A 25205-nucleotide genomic window follows, 5' to 3' on the forward strand; every position below is an offset into this window, starting at 1 on the left:
CGGTGACGTCACGCGGCGAGCGGCGCGGCGGAGGCGGAAGCGGCGGCGCCGGTGCCGGGCCCATGAGCGTGTCCCTGGTGGTGATCCGCCTGGAGCTGGCCGGGGCCTCCCCGCTGCCCAAGGCCTTCGCCTACAGCGCGGCCGGTGCGTGCCCGCGGCCCCCGGGGCGCCGCCGCTACCGGGCTCCGCGCCGCCGGCCCGGCCCAACGCCTGGTTTATCCCCGCAGGTCCGGACATGGCAGCGGAGAGCACCGGCGCGGCCCCCGCCGCCGTGCCCGCCTGCCTACAGGGGAAGGGCCCCGGGGAGCGCGCGGCCATCCTGCACCAGCACCTGGGGCGGCGGGAGATGACCGACGTGATCATCGAGACCATCCGGCCCCGCGCAGGTACCGAGGGGCGCGGGCTGGGGCTGTCCCGGAGCTGTCCCCGCCACTGACACCGGCCGGGGGGTGTTGAGAGGGCTGCGGGGTTTGCGGGTCTGGAGCCGGTCCCGCAGTTTGGAAAACAAGCAGAGGAGTTCAGGAATGTGCGTTGGGTGCGGGGGCAGAGCTGGTTGTTCCAGGCAAACACTTCCCACTGAGCTCATCCCGATCCACAACTTCCTCAGGAGGGGCAGCTCCGATCTCTGCTCGGTGTGAGCAGGAACAGGACCCAGGGAAGGGCTGGAGCTGTGTCAGGGGAGGTTTAGGTTGGATCTCAGGAAAAGGTTCTTCCCCCAGAGGGTGGTCGGGCACTGAACAGGCTCCCCAGGGAATGGTCACGGCCCCAAGGCTGCCAGAGCTCCAGGAGTGTTTGGACAACGCTCTCAGGGACGGGGGGGATTGTTGAGGTGTCCTGGGCAGGACCAGGAGTTGGACTGGATGATCCCTGTGGGTCCCCTCCAGCTCAGGATATTCCCTGATTCACTCCACAGAGGTTTAATTTCTTCCAGGCTGTGCCACAGCTGGCCTGTGTTTCACTCCCCAGCATCACTGGTCTGTAGCAACGAGACCATTTGCTCTGTAAATGTTTAATTTCCCTGGCAGGGAGGGATTTAAGGATGGAAACACCAAGTCTGACACACATCCAAAGTGCACAGCAGGAGCTCCCACTCCTCCCCTGCTCAGCAAACCTGCCCCAGTTGCTTTGTGCTCATACTGGTGTCTGTTGGGATGTCACTGGGCATGGGACAAACCTCCTCCAGCTCAATCCTGGGGCTCCCATGAGGTGTCTGTAGCTCTGCAATGTCCTGGGGGGCAGCAGGGATGAAGGGAATCTCATCCTGCTGCTCCCCAGGACTGTGATTTGTGTGAACACAGACTGTACTCAGGGCACAGCAGCACCTCAGTAACCAGGAAACTCTTGGTTTGTGAAAGATGAAGCAAAAGCTGCTGTGGAAGGAAGGAAATCCTCAGAGGCTGCATCTGTTGAGGACAAAACCAAACAGGAGGATCAGAGCAAGGAGCGTGAGGCTGCTCCAGACTCCCCCTCCAAGCAGCTCCCTGACCAGATCTCCTTCTTCAGTGGGAACCCTTCGGTGGAAATCGTCCATGGAATTATGCACCTGTACAAAACAAAGTAAGGATGGATTCCTGGGAAGGGTGAGTCTGTCACCCCGAGGCTGTGGCTCCTGACAGGGATAAACAGGAAGGGTGACTCCTCCTGGGAGGGCACAGGGTGACTGGGGTTAATGGTGGAACTTGGTGGACCTGTCAGAGCTGTGGGTGACATTGGGGGTGTTGGGAGCCCGTGCTGGGGGCTGTAAGAGCATAAGTCAAGCACAGATTCCAAAAAAAATGACATTTGAAAGCAGCTTCCTGAGGGATCCCACAATTTAATCATGATCTCTGGGGCCTTGGTGACAGGCCTGAGGAGCTGCCTGAGGAGCAGGAGGTTTCATCCTGTACTTCAGGGGTTACAATTCCACACCATTCCCCTGTAATTGTGTGAGAACTCCCATTACAGGTCTTCCTGAAAGCCACCAGGAGCCCCCAAATGGGCACTGGAAATAGTAACAAACATTGCTCACTTGTTCTAGGAACAGTGCTGAGCATCTGGGGCTGGGCAACTTCAGCTGCTTTTATAGAGAAACAGATGTCTAATCATTCCTGGCAATCCCATTGCTGTTGGAGCTGCCCAGTTTAATCCCTGGCTGAAGGATGGCTGTGCCTGTTTCACGTGGGGGCACTGGGTGTTCACCACAACCCCTCTCAGCATTTACAAAAGAGAGTTAAGGTTGATAACACCTCCTGTAGTGACTGCAGCAGTTGGAATGGTGTGTCCAGCTGTGCCCTGCCCCCCCTGAGGTGTCCCTGTTGTGTCCCCAGCAAGATGACCTCCCTGAAGGAGGATGTGCAGCGCAGTGCCATGCTCTGCATCCTCACCGTCCCGGCCACCATGACCAGCCACGACCTCATGAAGTTTGTGGCCTCCTTCTACGAGGTGATTGAGCACATGAAAATCATCAGAGACTCCACCCCAAACCAGTACATGGTGCTGATCAAGTTCAGCTCCCAGGTAAGAGCTGGGAGCCCCTTGGCTGGGGATGTGGCTGTGCTGTCACTGCAGTCGTTGTTCAGGGGGGTTGTGTGGCTTCACCGGCCAGATGTCAGCCAGGATTGCACTCACCCATGGAGAAACAGCCCTGTCCCCCTTCCCTGAGAATTCCTGGGGCTGCTAAGGTCAGTCCCACACCTGGAGGAGAGTACCTGCCCTGTTCTAGCTGTGATTTTTCTTGGTTTAGTTCTTGCTTTGTCTTGGCAGGATATTTTATAAAAAATAGTCCAGACACAGAGTTCTCTGCTATCTCACAACTTACTCAGAGTGGTGTGTTGTGCTGTGCTGAACAGAAAGGACCCAGCCACTGGGGCTGCCTGTGTTTTAGGAAAGACCTTTCCTGCTTTTCTGAGGAGCTGGGTGGTCTCCCAGCTACTGCCAGTGTGGAGAGGACAGTCACCCCCAAACTGAGAGTCCCAGGGGTGCTTTGATACTCAGATAACACTGCTGCTTACAGGTCTCCTGAACTGAATCCTGGCTTTAAATTCCCCCCTCCAGTTGCTGTGTGGACCCTTCCACTTGTACATTCTCTTCTCCCAAATGCTAATTCCATATTTTGGGGTTCAGGGAGAGGTTTCCCCCAGCTGTGAATGCTTCCTGACATGCTTCCCATGCCCCTTGTGCACATGGAATATTTGTGTGAGTTTTGTGCTAATTGAAGTAGTTACAAAGTTTATTTTTGTCTATTGCTCTACCAAATTACACAGGCAAATAGGTAATGCTGTAAATCCCTAAACTTGTGCTCAATTCACCCTAAAAATTCCTGTTTCTGAGGAAATTCCTTGGAGCTCTGTTGACCCCTAATGGCTGTGCCTGCAGGTGACAAAACAAATCCCCAGGGCATTGATGCTGCTGGCTGGAATGACCAGGAGTTTGGGAATGTGGCATTCAGCTCATTGCCTCAATCCTGTGTTGAGAAAGGGTTTGGGGGGTTACTGAGTGAAAAGGGATGATGGATTTGACAGGGTTTGGTTTGGTTCTGCCTCTTTTGCCTGGACTGTGGGTGGTGAAATGGACTCTTTCCCACAGTTAAACTGTTGCTCCTTTCCCTGTCATCACCATCCTGCACCGTGTCCCTCTTAAATTTTTGCAGAGACCAAATCTGCTTTACAAATGCCCTGAAATTGCTGACGAGGGGCAAAACAGATGCTGAAGGGAAATCCCTCATTCCTGCTGAATGATCCAATATCAGCATAGCTGTCACTGCCCTGGACTTCACTTTGTGTCTTCCAGTGGTGATGCCAAAATGCAGTGCCTGGAGCTGAAATCCCTCCCCTGGTGTTACAGGGCTGGGTGAGGGGAGAAAGGAGGATACAGGAGGTTCCTCCTCCTCTTCCTGGGTTATGTGAGCTGTGAGTTTTCCCTTTTTAACTGGTTTCTCTGCTCTGTGCCCAGGCTGATGCCGACAGCTTCTACATGGCCTGCAATGGCCGCCAGTTCAACTCCATCGAGGAGGATGTTTGCCAGCTGGTGTACGTGGAAAGGGCTGAAGTCTTCAAATCAGAAGATGTAAGTTTGGTCTGGTTTTTTCCCTGCACTTCAGAGGGTTTTAAGAGGGTGATTTGAACTGGGCAGAACACTGCAAGAACAGCTCAACTGCATCAACCCAAACCCTGCTTCCCGTTCCAGTGTCCTTGGGAGAGTTTTTGTGGTGATTCCGTGGGTTTATGCCTTGTCTCTGACCTGAACTTGCCTTGTGTTGTCATTTAGTGAACCCCCAGAGCACAGTGGGGCTGGTGGCACATGCAGCACCTTCACTGAGCCCATGCTGTGCAAAGGAACCCGGCTGTGGGCTGCTGAATGTTGGGGATCACTTTATTTCAAATAAATTTTCACCCACTGTGTGTCGTGTTTCTGATCCCTGGTGCCAGCAAGAGAGAAGTTGGGCTTAGTTGCTGGTGCTTGGCAGGTGCTGAGCAGTTTGTTGTTGCCTTGCAGGGGGCCAGCCTGCCCGTGATGGACCTCACAGAGCTGCCCAAGTGCACCGTGTGCCTGGAGAGGATGGACGAGTCCGTGAACGGGATCCTGACCACGCTGTGCAACCACAGCTTCCACAGCCAGTGTCTGCAGCGCTGGGAGGACACCACGTAAGGGGCTTTGCTTCATTCCCACACCCAAACCCTGCTCTGAGGATGATGGGTTTGTGCTGACAAGGCACTGCTCATCAGAGTGGGGGCAGGAATTACTGCAAGGCCTGATGCTCTTGTTTTCCCATTAAGAGACTCCCAGAGAGGAATCTCCTTGCCAAAAGTAATTGAACAATGATTCCCAGGGGCCTCGCTGCTGAGGCAGGGAGGGAGTTGTAGAGTAATGCTGATTACTTCAAAATACAGGATAAAAGTGCTGGGGTAAACAGCACTGAGTGCACACACAGCCCTCTTCACTCAGCCTTGTCAGTTCGGTTATCCCTAAAAAAGATGGATCTGCACACCTGCCTCGAGGTGAGGGGCCCTTTGGGCAGCCCTGCAGGCTTCTCTCCTGCCTGGATGCTGGGAGGGGAGGGGGAGGAGCTGGGCAAGAGCAGGTGTGCAGGGGGACAGGACTGGGAAGGGGAAGGCAGGGAAGGAAGGAACGATGACAAGGTCACTCAGTAAATCAGGCAGGGGAGGCTCCACACAGGCTGTTTTTCCAGGTGGGTGTGGGATGAGGGATGGGGAGCCATGCCCTGCATGTGGAGACCCTCCATGGCACTGGGCAGTGCTGGGGGTCAGACCTGAGTCTGTCCTTAAAGCAGCTCCTCTTGCTGCCTTAACCCTTCCCTGTTCGTGCTCCCACCAGCCCTCCCATCCATGGGGAGGGGATTTCAGCAGTCCTGGAGCCCCCGACTGGCACCCAGTCAGCTGCTCTGAGTTGGACATGTTATGCATTCCTCTGGACACTGTTTGCTGCACGTCAGGCAGTCACAGCTACTGCAGCAGGAGGCTGCACATCTTCCCTGTACCTGCTCTGTCCCTGGGACCCTGATGCTGGATTCTCTGATGGAGTGTGAGGAAGATTTTAGCTCTCTGTCTGTCACTCGTGAGCCAAAGCACCAGAACCCCAGTGCCATTGATCAGATGTGTAGCTGTGCAAGTTGATGGGCTGCTTTGCTCATAAATCAAAACCAGTTTAAATTTGAAGCAATGGAGCTTAGCCAGTACAGGGGCAAGATCCAAAATAGCACTTAAACATGTAATATACAATTTAAGCAGAACTTACGCTCCCCATCTCAGAGAACCATAAAGGAAAATCCCTGTCCTTGTTCAGGCGCCACAGAGGCTGTAAATGCCTGAATTTGTACAGAAAGCTGACTGCAATCCAGTTGTCTCCTCCCTGGAATAGTTCTGTGGCTTATCCAGCAGCTAATGAAAAATACATAAACAGTCCTGGCAGCAGATGCAGCCTCAGCTGCCCCGAGCTGAGCTGAGCTGAGCTGCTGGTGCTCCGGGTCTGGACAGGCTCCTTCTGCTCTTGGGTGTTCTGGCAGCACTGAGGTACTTCCAAAAGGGATGAGAGACCCCTTGAATCTTTGGTGGATCCAAAAGGAATGCCTGCTGCTGATACCTTTAGGGTACAGTTATGGGGTGTTCTGCCTGGGAAGGCTAAGACCAAAACCCTTGGGTTGGGATGGAACTGAGGCATCTCCTCAGGGTTGTTTAAGCACAAAGGTGTGTTTGCAGAGTGTTGCTTGGCTGTTCTCAGCAGTGTGTAGCTACAACACCCTTCCTCAGCAGTGTGTAGCTACAACATGCTCGTTTTTGCAGATGTTCTTTGTGGTTGGACTGCAGCTAAGCCAGATCCAGCTGAACCTGTGAAATGGCTTTGGGAGAACTGTTCTTTGTGCTTCTGTCACTCACCAGCCTAATAGCAGTGACCTTGTGTGGAATGGAGGTCAATTTGAGTGGGTAAATGTGAACTGAGAGATGGAGGATACAGGGAGCATCCTGCTGCACCAGGCATTCCCTGGAGCTCTCTGGCTCTGTTTAATTACTGGAAGATGAGGATGGAGCAAACTGTGTCTCATCACAATGCTTTATTGCCCCCCAGGTGCCCTGTCTGCAGGTACTGCCAGACACCAGAGCCTGTGGAAGAGAACAAGTGCTTTGAGTGTGGAGTTCAAGAAGTAAGTAGGTGGGTGGATGGTGAGTGAGATCTAGACTAGATCTGACTGCACAGCTGCTTGGGCTGCTTTGGGGGGTAATTCTGTGGCTGATTTTACCAGTCAGGGGGTATCAGCTTTCCTTTTAAGTTGGAATTGGTGCTAGGAAGGAATGTTACCTCACAGGTTTCCTGTTTTGACAAATCATTCTGATTCTTATAAAGATCAGCACATCAACTGATCAGAGTGTGTGTGATGGGTGTGACAGCAGGGAGCTAAAGTGACCCTGAGCGTGGTGAGCCCTTCTGGTCTGTGCCTTCAGAACTTGCCTTGCTGAGCCTGCTGAGGTGCCTCGTTCCTTAGTCAAGGCCACTCTTCCATCCAGGTGGTTATTTACCAACGTGCCTAGCACCTGCAGGGTGGCCCATTGGAATGCCTTGGATTTTGGGCTGGGAATGGGTAGTTTGCCCATCAGCCTTTGGGTTTTCAGACTCTCACAACAGGGATGGGTGAAGCTTCATTTTCTTGTAGAGATTTATTGCTACTCCCATGAAAAAAATCTTGTCTCCAGTGAGCAAGGACCCCCTTCTCTTTGGCCTCCCAGAGGAGCAGGAAAGGCAAAGCAAACCCTGCTGGTTCCCTGAGGAAAGGACTGCACAGCACCAGCAGGGCAGCAGGGTGGGATCACACTTTCCCAAGGTGCCCCAGGTGACAGTGCTGTACCCACAGAGCTTTCCCTGTGTTGGCAGAACCTGTGGATCTGTCTGATCTGTGGGCACATCGGCTGCGGGCGCTACGTGAGCCGACACGCCTACAAGCACTTCGAGGAGACCCAGCACACCTACGCCATGCAGCTCACCAACCACAGGGTCTGGGACTACGCTGGAGGTGAGAGCTCCCCGTCCTTCCTGCAGGGTCACCTGGCTTGGGAACAGCTCTTGGAACCCCTTAGGAAGAGGAGTCGAGGCAGAGTTTGCCTGGAGATGAAGGAGTTTGTGTCTGCACTAATCCTTGTCTTTTGGAAACATCCATCTCTGCTCTTATAGCAGCTTTAGTGGGTCTGGAGCAGATGGAGAAGGGAGAACATGACTGGAATGTGTTTGTCACTCCCTTTCCATCCGTTTTCCCTGAGGTGTGGGCATGGGCTGTTGGAATAAATACCCTGTGAGGTGTCTGGGAGAAGTCTGCTAAAGAACAAACCCATGTGAGGTTGGCTCTGTGCCTCCCCGAGGTGCTGGTGCAGAGCCTGGGGGGTTAATTGCTCTGCAGGACTGGGGGCAGCCTGGGTGCCCCTCAGCTCCAAGTGCTTGGATTTTCTCTCCTCAGACAACTACGTCCATCGGCTGGTGGCCAGTAAAACTGACGGGAAGATCGTTCAGTACGAGTGTGAGGGGGACATGTGCCAGGAGGAGAAAATTGATGCCTTACAATTAGAGGTAAATATTTTGACGTGTTGGGCTCTGTGTGGGGAAGTGCTTCAAACCCTGACATGACCGCAGTTCAATCCCATCATCTTACACAGCAGACCTGCTCCCTGCTTGTAGGGAATCATCTCCAGCCAGGAGCAGGAATGGCTTTACTGCTTTTTTTTCTTCATTTTCTTTCTTTTTTTTTTTTAAACCTTCCCTGGCTCTGCAGAGCCGATGCAGCGCCGTGTGAGCTGCAGTGTCGTCCTGTGGTCACTGGATTGAAGATGAGCTGGTTGTGCTGCTGCAAACACTCAGGTCACTGGAGGGAGAAATGGGTCTGAGTCACCCTCCAGACCCTTCCCAGTGGATCTGTGACCAGGGTTCAGAGCCAGGATCTGTGTGGAACTGTCAGTAAGAGCAGCTTAGCTCCTAAACTGAACCAGGCTGTAGGAATACTTGTCTGACACCAGCCATGTTCTGTTCCCTCCTCTTGAACAGATAATGATTTATTTATTTTCAGTACCTGTTGCCCAGCTTCTCTCCTAACTAAAGGAGAAATCCCTGCTTCACTGAGCAGACGCTGCAGCACCATTTCAGCCGCATTAGACATGAGGGGATGTGAGGAGGAACAGCCCACAGGGACCAGACTTGAGCAGCTCATTGCTCAGATAAATATTTGGTTGCTTTTCCGTGAATTTTCTGAATAACACTCAGATGCTAAACCAGCTAATTTTAACCCTTTCTTCTGGGAGGTTGTTGCTTAAAGCGTGTAAGATCTCTCTGTCCTACGAGATCTAAATATTTGAGAGAGAATGAATTTGGCAGTGTATGTTGGCACTCAGAAATTACTGAGAGTGATCAGGGTTTTGTGCATGTTTAATTCTGCAGTGAATGGCTAATTTGGTGCTTATTAGCCTGATGATAAGAAATGATCAGGTTTTCCAGCCTTCTCATAACTCATTTGCAGAACCAGCAGGGAAGAGATGGGATGGAAGGCATCTATCCTTGTTCAGATGCCAAATGACATTGGAATGGGCCATCCATGTTGGAGAATTGTGAATAGTTACACAGAGCTGAGGGTGCTTTCCCAGAGACCTTCTTACAGGGAAGCTGGGCATGTGCATTGACCCTTCTGCCTTGGATTTGGGGCTGTGAATGGGAACTCTGCCCCTCAGCCTTTGGGATCTCAGACTCTCGTGACAGGGATGGCTGAAGCTTCATTTTCTTGTAGAGGTTTATTGCTGCTCCCATGAAAACAATGTCTCCTCTGTCTCCTCCTTCAAAAGTTCTTACCTTGATAATGGGTTCAGCTCAGCAGAACTTTCACTTGATCCTTGTGCTCTGAAGGCTTTCCTTGATTTCAAAAACCAAGTGATTTGATTGCAAAATCAAACTGGTGAAACACGTCAGCTGGAGGCGCAGTTGGGATTTGTGTCCAGAACCTTCTCTCTGCTCAATTTAATCTGATTAAATTGATTGGGATTTTGGAGCCCTCTGGGCTCCCTGATCAGCACGGCCCCCCTGACCGCTCTGTGTCTCTCCTGTGTTTGTAGTATTCCTATTTGCTGACGAGCCAGCTGGAATCCCAGCGGATCTATTGGGAAAACAAGATTGTCCGGATAGAGAAGGACACGGCTGAAGAGGTGAGCTCTGCCCTGGGCAAGTGTGCAGGGCCCTGGACACTGGGAAATGGGAGAGAGAAGGAGCTGGTGGGTCCGTGGTGTGTGACGTGGCCTCGCGCAGCCTGTTCCGCTCCCAGCTGGGAAAATTGGCTCCGGGATGTGTGTGTCCCTTCTCTGGCTGCTCACATCCAGCAATTTGCTGCTCAGTGGTGCAGAAGCAGGTAGATTGCACCGAGATTGAAGGGTGATTTAAATGTGCTGCTGGGGAAACTGCAGCAGAGGGGAGGGCAGCCCGTGGTGCTGCAGGATCCCGGGCTGCCGGTGCCATCCGTCTCCCTGACACGGCTCTCCGGGGAAGGTTGGTGTAGCAGAGACAATATGACTTTAATTTGCTCGGCTGCAGGAGGTGGGAGCTGTCTCTCTGCTCCAAATGCATATTGATTTGCCCTTTCTTTTTGATCCCCTCTCTCTCCTCCTCACCCTTTGGGAAAAGTTCAGTCTCCTCCTATAAAGCATCCTGGAGGCAGGACTGCTTCAAAATGTCACCGGCAAAAATCCAGGGAGGATATTTTACTGCTTTTTCACTCTACATAGATCCTTTGAAGTAGGTTTAAAGTGATTCAGGATTTAGAACTGAGTCCTTAACTTAACTTTCCACACAACTTCTAATTAACCATTTATTACCTGCAGTTAAATAAACATAGAAATTGTGACCATTGAAATAGTGGTCACTGACCTTGTCCTAAAGAACTTTCCCAGGAATCTCAAGGAGAACCTTATAGAAGGAAAATAATCTTGCACAGGACCAAGAAACATGATCCACAAAGAAATTCAAAGTGAAATGACTGTGATCCATTCCCCAAATGTGGTTTCACATTTAAAGATCCCAACGATTTTATTCATGGCACTTACACCGTGTAAGTCTTGTCTGGATTGGTGCCACCATGCAGTGTACTCCATTATCAGTGCTCAGGCTACTTCCCCAAATTACCCATCAGCTGCACAAACATTCCCTGATTAGGGCTGGAAGGCTTAAAACCTGCTCAGCACCATGTGTGCTGACACTGAGATGTGTCCACGTTGCTCCTTCAGGAAAGCATTTTTCCTTTAAATTCCTGCCTCCACTACACCAGAGTGTGCTGTAGACACTGATATAGGGGGAATCAAGCATTCCTGACACTAAATCCCCTGTAAGTCTCATGCTGGGGGTTTGACACGCTCAGTGCTGCACCTGGAGAAGGAGAGCTTGGCTTTCTCCCACAGCAGCACTTGGAGTGGGGCAGCAGAGGAAGAGGAAGCCGAGGAAGGAGTGTTTGTATTTGTGTTTTGCATGAGTAAGATATTGGTGTCAGTGGGTCACTGCCTTATGACAGCACTGCTGAGTCAGTGCTGAGCAGGGGAGCCTGTTCATCTTCACATTTTGACCACACTTCCTTGAGGTTTGGTTTAAAATGAGCAAAAACCCAGCCCTGTAACACCTTAAGGTGGAAATGTGAGTTTGCCGATGGAGCCAGAAACAGGAGAGAATGGCTGAAGGAATGACTGCTGCAGGCAGGGAGAAGTTAAGGATCTGCTGCAGCTTTTGTGTGATCCTGGCACAGCTCTCAGCCCGAGTTGCTGCTCTGTGTGAGCAGCTTCCACGGCAACGTGGCTCCTTGTCTGGGCTACGAGTGTGACACGGGGGTCTCCAGCAGAACAAAGCCTGGACTCAGAGCTTCCCTTACCTGGGGAGAGGAACTGGCCGAAGTCTGGAAACCACTCCAGAGAACTGAGTGTCCTGACGAAAGTGCAGCGGACTTTGAGCTGGTTGAAATGCCTGTGTTTGTTTTTACAGATTAACAACATGAAGACCAAATTTAAAGAGACCATTGAGAAGTGTGACAGTCTGGAACAGCGGCTCAATGACTTGCTCAAAGAAAAGCAGTCTGTGGAGAGGAAGTGGGTACCGCTGCCAGGTTCAGTTCCATGCAGCCATTAAAGTGCTGCACACTGACATCCAAAAAGGAAAAAATCCTGCTATTCCTGGGCAATTCTGAGCTGTTTAAGCTGGAATACTGAGAACATGGCTTGCTTTAAAAAAAGCTCTCATTTCTGTAGGTGTTCCCAAAGGGGAAGTGCCTGTTTTGTGAGCAGCTTTGGGGTTCTCAGCTCCTTTTACACACTCTGCATATTTAGCACTCAGGGATCCTTCCTCTCCCTGCTCCAGGGATCATTCCTCCCCCTGCTCTGAGGTAGATGCCAGCCTGTCCTGCCATTGGCAGATGCATCCAAAGGGATGAGAGGCAGCTCAGCAGAGGCACCACCCAGCACAGAGGAAAATGGAGATCTTGGGAATTGCCCAGGGGAAAGATGTTAAGCACAGGGACTGGGATCCATGTGCTCCAGCAGACTGGGTGGGACTGTGTGCCCTGTTCCTCCCAACCTGTCCAGCAGCCCTGGCTGGAGCAGGGAGCCCAGGCCAGGGAGGTGAGTCAGTGCAGGTCACCTTTCTGGGTGGGAAGGGGTTGTTGTAGGATGCCAGCGAACTTCCAGGGTAAAAGCAGTGAGCTGTTGGGAAGTGTGTGAATCACGAGGCTACTGATATCCTTTTGGGAGCATCTCGCTTCCAAGTGAAGTGGCATCTTCAGGGTCTTGGAGTGTGGAGGAGCCGGTGTCTGGGGGTCCCTGACTGCCCTCAGCTCTCTCAGGGTCCTGTGTAATCTCTGTGCCCTTTTTGGGACCTGTTCCAAAAGCTGCAGGTGTGTGCTCAAGGTTAGTCCCATCTCCCAAACGTCTCCCTGTTGGCATTTGTCATGAGGTGGAATTGCCTGACTCCCAAGAGAAGGGATTCTCCTGAGTTATGCAGTTAAGGAAGGAATTCTGCCTCACAGCATCCTGTTCCATGTACAGGTAACACACTGGTGCTGTACAGAATATCCTGGGGGCATGTCAGAGTCTTGCATTGCCTCCCCTTGCCCATCTTTGCCAAAAAGCCAAATTGCAGGTGGTCTCAGGGGGGCTGGGGGCAGTTGCCCAGTACAAAGGCTGCAGTGGGGTTTGGGCTGGGAGTGCTGCTGTCCTGACTTGTGCTTCTCCCTGCAAGGTGTTCCCAGCTGAACAACAAAGTGGCAAAGCTCTCCAACGAGCTGAAGGAGGAGCAGGAGCTGAACAAGTGCTTGAGAGCAAACCAGGCCTTACTGCAGAACAAACTGAAGGAGGAGGAGAGAGTGTTAAAGGAGACCTGTGAGCAGAAGGACCTGCAGATCTCCGAGATCCAGGAGCAGCTGCGGGATGTCATGTTCTACCTGGAGACACAACAGAAGATCAACCACCTCCCAGCCGAGACCCGGCAGGAGATCCAGGAGGGACAGATCAACATCGCAGTGGCATCTTCTGCCAGCTCCTCCACGGCAGGCACAGGCAAACCTTCCTCCAGGAGAGGCCGTGGCAAGAGAGGGAAATGAGCCTGGGAATGCTCTGCTCCCACCCTGGAACTGGCCGTGCCAGCGCAGGCCTGGCTCACCTCGGGACTCTGGCTGGGAACGCCCAGCCCACTAAAGCTCAGCTAGAAATTGTCTCCAGAGCTGCTCATAAAACTGGCTGCCAGTCAGTGGAGGTGTCTGTGGTATTTAAAAGCATTTCACTGCACTATTTAGCTGTTTTTAGGCAGATCTTGATGACCATTTTGCCTTCCCACCTTTTCAGAGCCCCTCCTGTCATGCATTTGACTTCCTTGGAGAAGGTTTTGGGGTGGAGGGTGTGTCCATGTTAAACATCCCATTCCCTTGCAGGGATGCTGTAGAGTAGGCTCAGCCCAGTGTGTAAGGCTTCTCCAGTTCTTCTCCTGGATTAAAAGTATTCTCAATTAAGAAATTATTTAATAAACAGTGTAAATTAGACTATATACATCTCCTTTTTGTATGTGCAGTCCTGGCACTGCAGAACTGCTAGTGCAGGAGTAGAACTGTAGTTTGGAAATAAAAAGGAGTGAGGTGTGGAAAATAAACCATCTTAGTGGTGTAAGAAACCAGGTGAGTCCTAAAGGCTCGTGATCTGGGAAATTAAATGCTTTAAGGGATTCTGCTATGATCTCTTTCTTCATTTTACAGGTGGCCTTTGAGAGGCCAGTGCTTGCTGTGCTGCCTTTGGGGCAGAAAGGGTGGAAGTTTTGTGTTTTGGACACTGTTTAATATTATTTTATAGGTATTTCTACAAATTAAATAGAGTCATCTGTGAAGATGGGAACATCCTCCCAGCATTCCAGTCCTGCTGGAGCAGGGGGTGTGTCCCCTCACTGGGCTGCACTGGGGATGCTGGTACGAGCTCCAGAGCTGTTACCCTCAAAACCAGGTGAGGAGAGGGATGAGCTCAGCCTTTTACAAACTCTCTTCCCACATTCCTGTAGCTGCCAGGCCGGGTCTGTGGGAGAGCTGGATGTGCTGCCCACCACTGGATCCTTGCTGTGAGCTGCAGCTGCTGTTCCCAGTTCCTCTGATCCTGCTCCAAAACGTGGCACTGTCCAAAATCTCAGCTGGCAGAACTCCCATGTCACTTGCCCCGAAGGTAGGCAGGTCCTGTAAGGGGAATTTGTGGACAAACCTCTTTTGCTTTGGGTTTTTGTTGGTTTTCACTTAGATTCTCAGACTGGATGCTCTGGGGTGGGCAGTTTTCCCCTGGCTGGAGAAGTGACTGTCCTGGTGGTTGTTGTGCTCAGAATGGGAGTGTTTAAAGGCTGATCTGTTGTTAGAGATGGCAGGGGAGTCCCACAGTTGTCTTTCCAGCCCATAGGATGATCCTTGTCCGTTGGAACAATCATGATCTTAGTCTGGGACACTGGCTGGCTGACCAGCTTCAGCCTAGACTCATGAAACAGCCAGTCCTTTATTGCTGGAGGTGGTTCTTTTTTTGGCCAGTTGAAAGGGATGAGTTACAATCAATGGAATGACTTGGGAAAGGCAGGTCGTTACAATCCACTTCCTGACAGGATGGACTGGAAGTGTGGACCGTCCTCACTGGAAATTCGGGGCACGTGTTAGTGCAGTCATGGCATCCACTGCTTGGGTCTGGAGATCTGCCCCAACCACCTGGAATTTGGACCTTTTCTAACTTTGTAGCATGAATGTACACTCACTTTTCCGTGTGTGGATTGTACAACCAGGCCTCTGCCTTCTGTAAATGACTCTAAGGACCGAGAGATGTACAGCACGGCTTGCTCTCCTAGAGAAACTATTTTATTTAAGATATATTTTTACACCATTAAGATCCTCTGACCTTTTGCTGAAGGCTTGCTTTGTGTAGAACACTAAGATGCTGTACTGTATCTTGGAATTCCTTTTCAAAAAATGTGATGGAAAATTAAACCAGTGTGCAGTTCTTTGTGTGTGTTTGACTGGAAGGGGAGGGAGGAGAAGGCTGGGAGGACAACTAAACATGCAACTTGTTATTTTTGAAGTCTTCTGGTTTTTAACTCGAAGGCAAAGCTGTCCAAACAAGCTCTTTGTCATCTTTGGGCTGGGGAAGTTGGGCTCAGCTGAGCTGATCTGAGCAGATAAGGCAGGGCAATTATCCCTGGGCAGCTCATGCAGAAAAAGCAAGAATTGTTGAATACTTTGTGTTAAACCAAATTACTCTCAGTCCTCGAGTCCCCTCCAGCTTCTCCTACAATCATCCCAGGTGACAGGACAACCTGCAATGTCTGTCTGGGTGTTTAGTGACTGCTGCAGATCAGTGGGCTCCCCCAGGCTCCTGCTCCTGTGAGACTTCCCACGAGGAAGTGGGGCTTGTGGTGAAGGGAAAACTCCCAGTGAAGGCCATTCCATGACTCTTCCTTACCCATTATCCGGACACCCAAGTGTCTGGAAAAAGTGTTGGCACTCAGGACTGCAGCCTGTGGGCAAGTTTTGGCATCTGCAACTGGAAGAGCAGGTCAGCTCTGGTGACTCAGTGTCACCACAGCAAGAGGCTGCAGCAGCACAAAAACTGGACAGCTGAGACTGGCCAAGCTGCTGCTATGGTTAAAACCCTTAAAATAGACCCTTTTATTCTTAAATCATGAAAGAAACACATTTCCCCAGAGGAACAGCAGAGGGGTTTTGCTGTCTGTGCTGGTGCTGCCTTGGGTGGGAGTGGGATCACAGAGCTGTAGGACACAACCTGCCTGGGCATGTGCCACGTGGGCTCTGTGGCAGAAATGGACAGGGGGTGCTCCAGCAGGAGCAAGAAATGAGGGACTTGGTCTCCCCAAAGGGCTGCTGTGAACTTCACTGGATCCTCCTGTTCCCTCTGCAGAAGGTCCCTGATTCCCTGGGACAGAGGGAGCAGGACAGCAAAGTGACTGTGTACAGGGGCAGGACAGGGACCAGGAGCCTCTGCTGCCACCTCTGTGGGGAGAGCACCCACCTGCCAGAGGGGAGGTTGGCAGGGGCTGCAGGAAAGGCTGTGGGGTTTAAAGGGGCCAAGGAGAAGCACAGATGGAGCAGGGTCACAGCCCTGGCAGAGTCCTGAGGACGCTGAGATGATTCACTCTGGCAGCTGTTCACAAGTGAGCACTGGGGAGAGGCGGCTCCAAGGGGTGACAGGGGACAGCAGGGACAGAGGGATGTGCTCCCCTGCTGGAAGGGAAGTTTAGGGCAGCTTGGGGTGAGCCAGGGCTCAGCTGTCACTCTTCCCTCAGGGATGTTCCCACCAGACTGGCGGGTGCCACAGTTTGGGATGAGACATCTGACACTGCTCTGTTTCACGTGGTGCCAGGGACTCGTGCATTTTTTCCCCCTTGGGAAGAAACTGTCTCTTAATGCAGATGAATCCCCTTGATGCCACCGGTTCTGCTCCCTGAGGAGCTGAAGTGCTGGGTGAGGTGACATCCCTGGTTTGTGCCCAAGAAAAACCTCGAGTGGATTGGACACAGAGTCACCTCCAGGCACAGATCCACAGGTGCCCATCTGTCTGAGCAGCTGGAGCAGCACAGCCACACTCCCTGTGCCACGGCCAGCCCAGGCCCCTCCAAGGGGCCACACTGCTGTCCCACCACCTGCTCTCTGCTCCCTATACCTTTTCACCGGAGCCCAATTCCCTAAGGCCCGCTGGAAAATTCCTGCCTTGATCTGCACCAACCAACTTGTCTGTTCTTGTTTGAGCTCTGAGAAATTCACGGCCATTTCTCCATGGCCTCCTCCCCCTTTTTTTTTATGTAAAGGGGCATTTTGGTCTAATAATTGTGTTTTAAAGGCAGACTCATCCAGCAGGTCCCACACCAGCACAGCCAGAGGTGTTTGGGGGGAGTTTTGCAGCACAGGAGGGACATTTATGTATTGATTCCCCAGCCTGAATTCCTGCACACATTTCCCAAGGCAGGAGCCAGCTCTGTGCTCTGGTTCTCTCCAGCCTTTGAGGGGCAACAGAAAAAAAACAGGGACAGGTTTGCCTGGAGCAGGAAGCAATTGGTGATATTTGCTTTCACTCCAAGCTAAAGCCCCACACCTCCAGCTTCCTGCTCCTGCACCACCCCTGAGCAAATATTATTTATAGCAGCAAGCAGCAGTTATAGCTTTGCCCCTTCTTGACCTGGAAGTAATTGGTTAATTGAGTTAGACAACAAACCTCAAGACACTCACATGGCTTCCTTCCACCTTCTCCCAGGGAGCTGGAGAGTGAAACTCCTTCCATCCCAAGCTGGTTAAAAACATCAAACACCTCAGAGAGAGCAATGTTTACTTCCCCACCAGGAAATTGGGCCCTGTTGAACCTTCTTCAGGGCCAACAGCTCCTATTAAGCTGCTGCACCTGGGGGGTTGCTGCCTTGCTGGAGCTGGAGCAGGTGGGGGTTCTTTGGGGAGGTTTTCCTGAGCTGTGCAGAGGCTGGGAAACCATGGCAAGCTTTGCTGCTTGCTGGTGGGAGCTGTGCTCTGAGCAGAGGCGTGTGAGCTCACCAGAAAACTGAGATTCTGGTCTTTGCAGGTTCAGTGATATGCTGATTTTGTGGTTGTAGAGGTTCTCTGGGTTTGTGGGCTCCAGGGCAGGAGTGAGGATAAGCTGAATTAAGTACAGGCCTTATTCCCAGCCTGAGATCCCCGGGCTGTGCTGGTCTCTGGTGCAGGGCCTGGCACGTTCCTTGGGTGATTGTGCTCTCAGAGGTGCTGGAGTTGGGCTGTGAAAGTCCTGTTTGTGCTGGGGGTGTGCAGGAGCCTTCCCAAACCCCAGAGCCAGCAGTCAGGCTGTCTCCGTGCCTTTCAGGAGAATTTTCCTGGATGGAGGCTGCAATGAGCTGTTTTCTTGCCTGTTTTCAGTGTCCCTATGTGGTGGCAATGGCTTTGGCGGACAGTGTCAGTGTGGGACATAATTGGGTTTCTGGCTGCAAAGATGATGGTTTTGACACCTCTGCCTCCCAGTGTCCCTCTGCCCTCGTGTCTCTTTATATGTGACTAATATTTATGAGTCTCCATGGATGTGTGACACTCTTTGGGAAGAGGAGCTTCGTCCTGTGTGCAGCAGAGGGGTTTAAGCACATGAGGGAAACCCACCTTGGTGGGCTCCTCTTTGGGGTGGGGGGAGACCCCCACATAAAGGAATGAGTGAGGTTACAAGGCAACTCCACAGTCTCCATGCCTGAGCTCTGTAAAACTAAACTAAACCCACAATAAATCTGTTTAGTACCTAAAATGTGACCAGATCTCTCAGAACAATCCCTCTACACAACTGGTTATCTTAGTGCAAGCAGAATTAACGTAGGCTGGAGAAACTCCTAGTGCCACTGGCTTGAATCCATGGTCTGTGTGGAGTCCCACTTGGAAAAGCTTCTGTGAGGGCTGGAGGAGCCGAGTGGGATGGGTGAGCTGGAGTTATCCATGGACACAGGGACACTGCTGCAGCCAACGGCCCCACACTGACCGAGGAGAAGCTGGACGGTCCTGTCCAAGCACAGCTGGGCCAAGAGCTTCCCTCTGCAAGTGCAGGGCTTGCACAAGGAGCAAAGAGGACTTTTTCCAAGCAATTCTCCTTGGCAACTTTCAGATGTGCTCTGGCTTCTGGTGAGGAAGGAATCCCAGCTGGATCCTGCCTGCTCAGTGAAGGAGCACCGAGAGCAGAGCGCAGCCCTGGGAGATCCTGGCCTCCACCCCTTCCTGAAAAACACTCTCAGCTTCATCACAAGGAGCCAAACATCTTCTCCTCCTTCCAAAAATTCAACGTGGAGGAGTGAGCAGTGGTGTCAAAGCCGAGGTTTCTGTGGAGCCGTGTGGGAATGCAGCAATCATGGCATTTTCCTCTGCAGCATCGGAGTCTAACTGCAGGAGCAGTTATAAGAGGATTAGATGGTTTTGATCATTTTTGCAGCTGCACTTGCTGTAACCGAGAGGAGAAATCCCAGTGCCTTGGGAGGTGAGTGTGGGGCTGGGAGGGAGCGTTGCCTTGGGACCTCACAGCTGGGGACGTGCTCAGACCCTGCTGTTTTACAGAGCCACGAGGAGCTGTCATTCCTGCAGCTGGAACAGTGGCACTTGGATCCTTTGAAGATCCAGGCTCCTGTGGAAAACTCACTGTGAGCCAGCCTGGATGCAGACTGAGCTGCAATGATGGCTCCAGAATGTCAGCTCCCACGCGGAAGGTCCACGTCTCCCAAGTGCCACAGCCTGAACGAGGAATGCTGTAGGAGCCCTGCCAGGTTCAGACCCGAATATGAGAGGGGAGATCCCTCCCTGGACATCACTCAGGATTTCTTTAGCAGTGCTTTAGCAAGGAAAACTCATTTCACTGCACAGTCACATTTCAGTGTCCAGTTCTCACACATTTAGTGTTGTTGGAGTCCCAATAAAAATACCTGACTGTCCCCTGCAAGTGGGCCCTGCAGAGACACTGGTGATGCACTGCCAATGCTGCAGTAGGAATCTCTCCTGCTTTTCCCAAGGGACACCTCTCATGAGCCCTGGGCCCCCAGAATGGGCTAGGGGAGGAGTATGGAATCCCTTAATCCCTTTTTCCAATCCTAAATAAAAACATGGCCTTGTGACCCAGGCAGAAGACATCACTCCTTGAGCCACATGGAAGTGCTTGGCCCTGCTCACTGAAGCTGCCTGGGCTTCTCTTTCTCCATGGATGGAGCCTCTGATGATGCTCTGCCTGGGACAGGTGGGTTCCTCCTAAAGCCAAAATCCCAGATCTGAGCCCCAGGTGTGATGTGTTGGAGGAGGGGAAAAGTTTCACATCTCGTTCCCAATTCGCCTGCTGATTTGAGCACAGTCTTAGTGAACAGGAGAAAGAGCACCAGAGGTAACAAATTCAACCCTTTCCAAACACAGTCATGTGGTTGTCATCTGCCAAAAACATAAACCAAGATCATAATCCTAAATTTGTCCTTTGAACGTACCTGTGCCTGCTCTGAAGTAGTTCCCTTCTAATCCCCAGGGATTAATACTGCAGTGCATTGAAACATCTGAGGTGAAGGGGCACAGTGGAAATTCCTCGCGGGCTGGTAATAATAACTGAAAGCTGCTCTGTGAAGCAAACCTGAGGCTGACTTGGTTTTTAATGGACATCTGTCTGTAGGGGGAAAAAATGCCATGGCAACTGGCTTTCTTGTTGGCACGCCTGCCTCAGCACAGGGCTGGGAGAGGATGAGTATTGGAGGGGCTGTGGAGCTGTGCTGGGGAAACGTGGAGGTACCGCTCGGCCAGGCTGGGAGGCAAAGGTTGTTTATGCTCTGTGAGCACCAGATCTTGAGGGATTTGAGAGCTAAATCTTGGCATAACGATTGCTTTGTGTGCTGCTGCTGCTGCTGCTTAGCAGGAGCCAGGCTGGGTTCCCCCCTCCCTTTTCTAAAAATGTGAAATCTAAAAGAGCAAAGGGCTCTGGTGACGATTTCCTGGCGGTTTGCTGGGCACAGTTGGTGTCTCCCAGTTTGCAGCTCTGTCACCAAACAATCCCTCTGAACCCATGGCTTTGTCACACAGATCCTGGAGCTTTGCTGCCCCAGGAAAGAATTGCCCTTGTCCAGTGTTCTGAGGAAACTGAGAGCAAGGGTCCCTAAAGAGTTGGTTATAGCTGAAATAAGAACTGGCACTTCTGCACTTCTCTCTTGAGCTCTATGGACATTAAGGATGGACATTAGGGATGGACATAAGCATTTTCCTTCATCTCCTGTTGGTTGCAGGAGAAGCAGCTGGCACACATGGCTCAGTAGGGACATTCATGCCCTGGCAGCACTGACCTGGAGGAGGATACTGCAGGGCTGAGAATTGGGAGGAAATAGCAGTAAAACCACAACTGTGGATCAAAAACTGTATCTGATGGGAGCTGGGCTCTGCCTGGAGCTGAGCTGTGAATTTGGTGGGGCTGCAGGCAATGAGAAGACCCCACACAGAGGTTGGGGTGGGGAGGAAAGGCAGAGGTGGCAGCAGTCATCCCACCTCGTTGGTTTGGGGCTTGTGCTTTGGTTTTGCTCATGGTCTTGTCTGCACCAATCCTGGTTTGACCACTAGTGTGTCATCAGTTAAACTCAGGGCAGCTTTGCTGACGAGCTACATCACATCTCTCTGGGAAGTGCTTCATGTGTCAGAGCACCTGATTTGTTCTCCTAATATCCTTCCAAGTGTTTGGAGATCCGTGTGCTCACAGCACTGTTCACAAAGCTTAATTCTCCAAGAGGAGGGTCGGGGTGATGGGATTAAAGAACAGAGTGCGCAGGGAAGGGAAAACACATGTGTAGAAATGCTCAGTTCTCTGAGCTTCTCCAGCAGCTGATTTCACTCCAAATAAATCCCTGTGCTGCTGTCCCTTTGTATCCAGGCATGTTTTGTCTTGCTGATGCTTTTGAGGATCACCCTGGGTAGCTCAAGGAAGGGAGCACAAGACCCAAGAGCAGGTTAGATCAAGGAAATGTTACATCATGTAGGACTTCCTGCTCAGTAATGATTTTATCAGGCTCATTCATCTCCCTATGCAAATCCAGCCTGCACACATAGTCACAGATCTGAATGGAAACTGGAGTCTTGGAAAACCCTGGATTGTGGACAGGAAAGGCAAAACAGGACATGATTCTCCATTAGGAATTGTTGCTTTTCTTTTTTGACCACAGAGCAGGTGATTGAATCCTGAATATTGCTACAGCCAGCCCATCATGTCCACTGTTGGCTGTTGTTACACCAAAACATCAGCTGTAATACTAGGGAAGAGCAAAAAAAGGTGAGAAATTGATAGAGCCCAGCCATAAAATAATAAACACAGAATACTGGGAATGGTATGCAGGGAGAAGTAAAGGGAATTGTGTGCCCTAAGAGCAGTAAAATCCCATTACACGGGAAATTTGGGTGATTCACTGTACATGTGCTCACCACAGGAAGGTGAAGAGCACTGTCCATGCTGGTGGTCACTGGAGAATCCCACTGGAAACCAACCTGCAGGTTCTCTGGTGGTCCTTCCTCCTGGAGCTATTATTTTAAATGTTCACTTCTATATTTACTTTTAAGGTGGGTTTTTTTAATGAAGATGCTCAACAAACAGCAAAGGGAGGGCACAATGAAAGCCAAACAGAGCTTAACAAAACAAAGAAGACATTGAAGGAGAAAACAAGTCAAACTGCAACTGCACTTGAGTCATTACTGCAGAGTGAACACCAGTCTATTCATATCCTGCTTTCCCAGCACATAATGGCACCCTAAAATGTACATTAGTATGTTTGTATCACGTCTTAGAAACCATCCCTGCCTGTGGAACTTATTCCTGTGTTTTTTGAATATCAAGGGCTCCCTCTTTGCCAGCAGGACCCCACAGCGTGGCTGCCTCTTCAAACCACTGCAGGTGCTTTAATGGTTCTTAACCTTTAAACCTTTAGCCTCATAAATAGTCACTAATTGCTGGGAGCTGTAAACATTCTTCCTTGAAAAAGCATTGAAGTAATGTCCTCTAAAAAAAAAACAACAACAAGAAGTGACCTGGATGTGTTACAACCAATCTCTTATCACACTTCCTCCTGCTTTCTGTTGGTAACTTTCTTTTCAAATGAAAACTGATGAAACACACTGGGTGCAAGTAATCTTGGCTCTTCAAGTTCCATTCCTGCTGCATTTCTCCCAGTGTGGCAGGAATTAGGGAGTGCTCCTTGCTTGAGGTCCACAAAAGCTGTGGAAGAATTTATAAACAGCACCCTAAGGAGGTTGGTTGATAGAAACACAGAATATCCTGAGTTGGAAGAGACCCACAAGATACATCCAGTCCAACTCCTGGCCCCGCCCAGGACACTCCAACAATCCCACCCTGTCCCTGAGAGTGTTGTCCAAACACTCCCTGAGCTCTGGCAGCCTTGGGGCCGTGACCATTCCCTGGGGAGCCTGTTCAGTGCCCTTCCAGACCCTTCAGCATCTCTGTAGCCCCTTTGGGCACTCTCTAACAGCTTTATATCTTTCTTATATTGTTATATATTATTATGATGATATATTAGTCCTATATTGTTATGTATTGTCTTATATTGGTTAAGTGTTCTTTATGCTAGTGGATTTTACATATATATATATACACACATATATATAGGAAGGTCTTTTCTTAGCTGCTCTTAGGTAAAGTTACTTATCCCATCATATGCAGTGAATCAGACTTCTGTTTTTACAGTGAATGGTCCCAAAATTTCTGTCAGTCAGTGGTAGCACGAGCTGCCTTTGGCTCTGCAGGTGTTGGTGTCTCCTAAACTCTTCGGCTGCAGAAATCCTCAGTGTCCTTCTCTCTTGGTTTTGTGGCTGTGAAGTAGCAAAATGTCTTGTGAGTTCACTAAAATGACTGAAAAATGTAGTTTCCTTAAATCACTGGCTCTGTTTAAGAGTATTTTCAATGGGAAAATTTTTCATGCTGAGCCCCTTTTGGGTAGTATCTGTCATTCAGCTCATAATGTGTTAACCACAAGGTTCCTTGGGCCTGTGAGGTAAAACAAAACAATCAGTTTAACAGTCAAAATTGTAGGGAAAATGCTAATTTAAGAAAGCTGTTCAATATCTGTTATCTTTTCCCCATTGTGTGCCACCCACAACTCTTCTAAGTGCACGGCAAAGCTGTTGCTTTAGGAGCAAGGTGTATAAATAATGCCTGCCTAAGAGCACTGCTCCTTTTTATTCCATTGGAATCCTGTGGGATTTCTAGAGCATTTCTATGAATAGATTAAACTCGGAGCATTTCGAGTAACCATGGCTATAAATCAATTTAGCTCTTGGTTTTCAAGTTGCATCTGCTCTTACTAATCCTGTACGTGCATAATTTGGTTTTTAATAGGACAGGCCAGGCTTTATTTTTGTGTATTGGGATGAGTTGGTGAAATTACCACTCTCAGGTTCCACACACAGCTGCTGCACTGTGGATTCCCGCAGGGAGCCTGGTGATGGTGGACAGGTAACACGGAGCATCTCAAATATTTAATCTGTCAGTGCAATGCAAATTTTAATGTCTTTAACATTCGGGGAAGCCCTCTCTGCTCCAGAACCTGTAAGATGGAGGGGCACTGCACGGGAAGCAGCCATCCCTTCGGCCCCATCTTGCCGTCCTCCCGGAGCAGGGCTGTGTTTGACGGCGGTGGGATGTGTTTAGTGGTGGCGGCTCGGGATCTCTGCGGCTCAGGGCAGGGGCCGCTCTGCAGGGCCTGGCTTTTCCCCCGGCCTTTCACAGCCCGTGAGGGCTCGGCCATTTTTCCTCCATTTCGTTGTCTCTCGCCGCCTGGTTTCTTTTGAACGATGCGCTGCGGGCCGAGCCCGCCGCCCTCCCACCGCCGCTCGCTGGGGCCCGGGGAGGGGCGAGCGCGGCCGGGCCGCAGCAGGCCGCGGCCTGTGGGGCCGCAACGCGGGGATCGCACCCGCGGGAGCCGCACCGGGAGGTGCAGGGGGGATCCTCCCGGTGCCACCGGCGGGCGCGGGAGGCTGTGCGGGCTGGGGGCCCCTCCGGCACCGCCGGGGCCTCACGGGCGGGCCGGGCCGGGCGGGCGCTGCCGCCGTCCCGCGCCGCCGCCTCACGTGTCCCCCCTCCCTCCCCGCCCCTTCACCCGCCGCAGAACCGCCGCCGCGCCCTCCGACTTCCCGTAAAGAGTCCGCACCGCCCGCCCGCCCCAAGCCCGCCCCGCACCCCCCGCCCCCGCCCCGCCGGCCCCGCGGGGCAGCCCCGAGCCCGCGGGTGCGGCCGCCGCGCCCCCCCGGCCCCGCTGCTCCCCTCAGACCGCTCCGCGGCGCGGCCGCCGCCCGCCCCCCCTCCATCCTTCCCCCCCTCCCGCGGATCCCTCCGCGCCGCGCTCCGCTCCCTCCGCCCCGCTCGCACTGTTTGGGAGCAACCGGCCGAGCCAGCGGCGCCCCGGCCCCGCCAGCGCAGCGCGGACCGGCCGAGCGCACCCACAGCCCGGCGCGACCCCCGGCGCTCTCCCTCCCCTCCTTCCTCGCCATGTCCCTCAAGCAAGCGGCGGCGGCGGCGCAGCCCGCCGGCAACAACCGCAAGCCCCCCGGCGGCGGCGGCGGCGGCCCCGGCCTCCCGTCAGCCGCGGGCAGGCAGAACATGGGCAGGTGGGTGCGCAGTGCCGCGGGACCGGCCCCGGCTCCCGCTCCGGTCCCGGCGCGGGCGCCGCTCGCC

General features: G+C 52.0%; 2 protein-coding genes across 12 annotated transcripts in view; both read left to right on the plus strand.

The window, feature by feature from the left end:
- Positions 1 to 11: 11 nt before the first annotated feature.
- BRAP (BRCA1 associated protein) lies at positions 12 to 14996 on the plus strand. Its single transcript, XM_027689659.1, has 12 exons — positions 12 to 144; positions 228 to 386; positions 1356 to 1557; positions 2307 to 2496; positions 3931 to 4044; positions 4474 to 4622; positions 6562 to 6637; positions 7363 to 7501; positions 7940 to 8049; positions 9576 to 9665; positions 11479 to 11582; positions 12727 to 14996. The coding sequence occupies exons 1-12, from the start codon at positions 63 to 65 to the stop codon at positions 13085 to 13087; spliced, it is 1776 nt and encodes a 591-aa protein (XP_027545460.1). The 5' UTR covers positions 12 to 62; the 3' UTR covers positions 13088 to 14996.
- Positions 14997 to 24909: 9913 nt separating this feature from the next.
- ATXN2 (ataxin 2) overlaps positions 24910 to 25205 on the plus strand; it is a 55056-nt gene continuing 54760 nt past the window's right edge. For 6 of the 11 annotated variants that reach the window (XM_027689640.1, XM_027689646.1, XM_027689642.1 and 3 more), the window contains exon 1: positions 24910 to 25138. In XM_027689640.1, coding sequence (XP_027545441.1) covers positions 25020 to 25138 — 119 coding nt within the window. In that variant the 5' untranslated portion in view covers positions 24910 to 25019. The remainder of the gene's footprint in view (positions 25139 to 25205) is intronic. The other 5 variants (XM_027689641.1, XM_027689643.1, XM_027689649.1 and 2 more) reach the window with 1 other exon arrangement.

The sequence above is a fragment of the Neopelma chrysocephalum genome, unplaced genomic scaffold (assembly GCF_003984885.1).
Source record: "Neopelma chrysocephalum unplaced genomic scaffold, ASM398488v2 Primary Assembly neopelma1_77, whole genome shotgun sequence".
NCBI classification, from domain to species: Eukaryota; Metazoa; Chordata; class Aves; order Passeriformes; family Pipridae; genus Neopelma; species Neopelma chrysocephalum.

What these genes read in the sequence shown, in the direction of transcription:
- BRAP (XM_027689659.1), top strand. Translation starts at nt 63, where the DNA reads ATGAGCGTGTCCCTGGTGGTGATCCGCCTGGAGCTGGCCGGGGCCTCC. An exon ending in TGATCAAGTTCAGCTCCCAG is followed by an intron (nt 2,497 to 3,930) that starts GTAAGAGCTGGG and finishes CTCTGTGCCCAG; the next exon opens with GCTGATGCCGACAGCTTCTA. An exon ending in TTGATGCCTTACAATTAGAG is followed by an intron (nt 8,050 to 9,575) that starts GTAAATATTTTG and finishes CTGTGTTTGTAG; the next exon opens with TATTCCTATTTGCTGACGAG.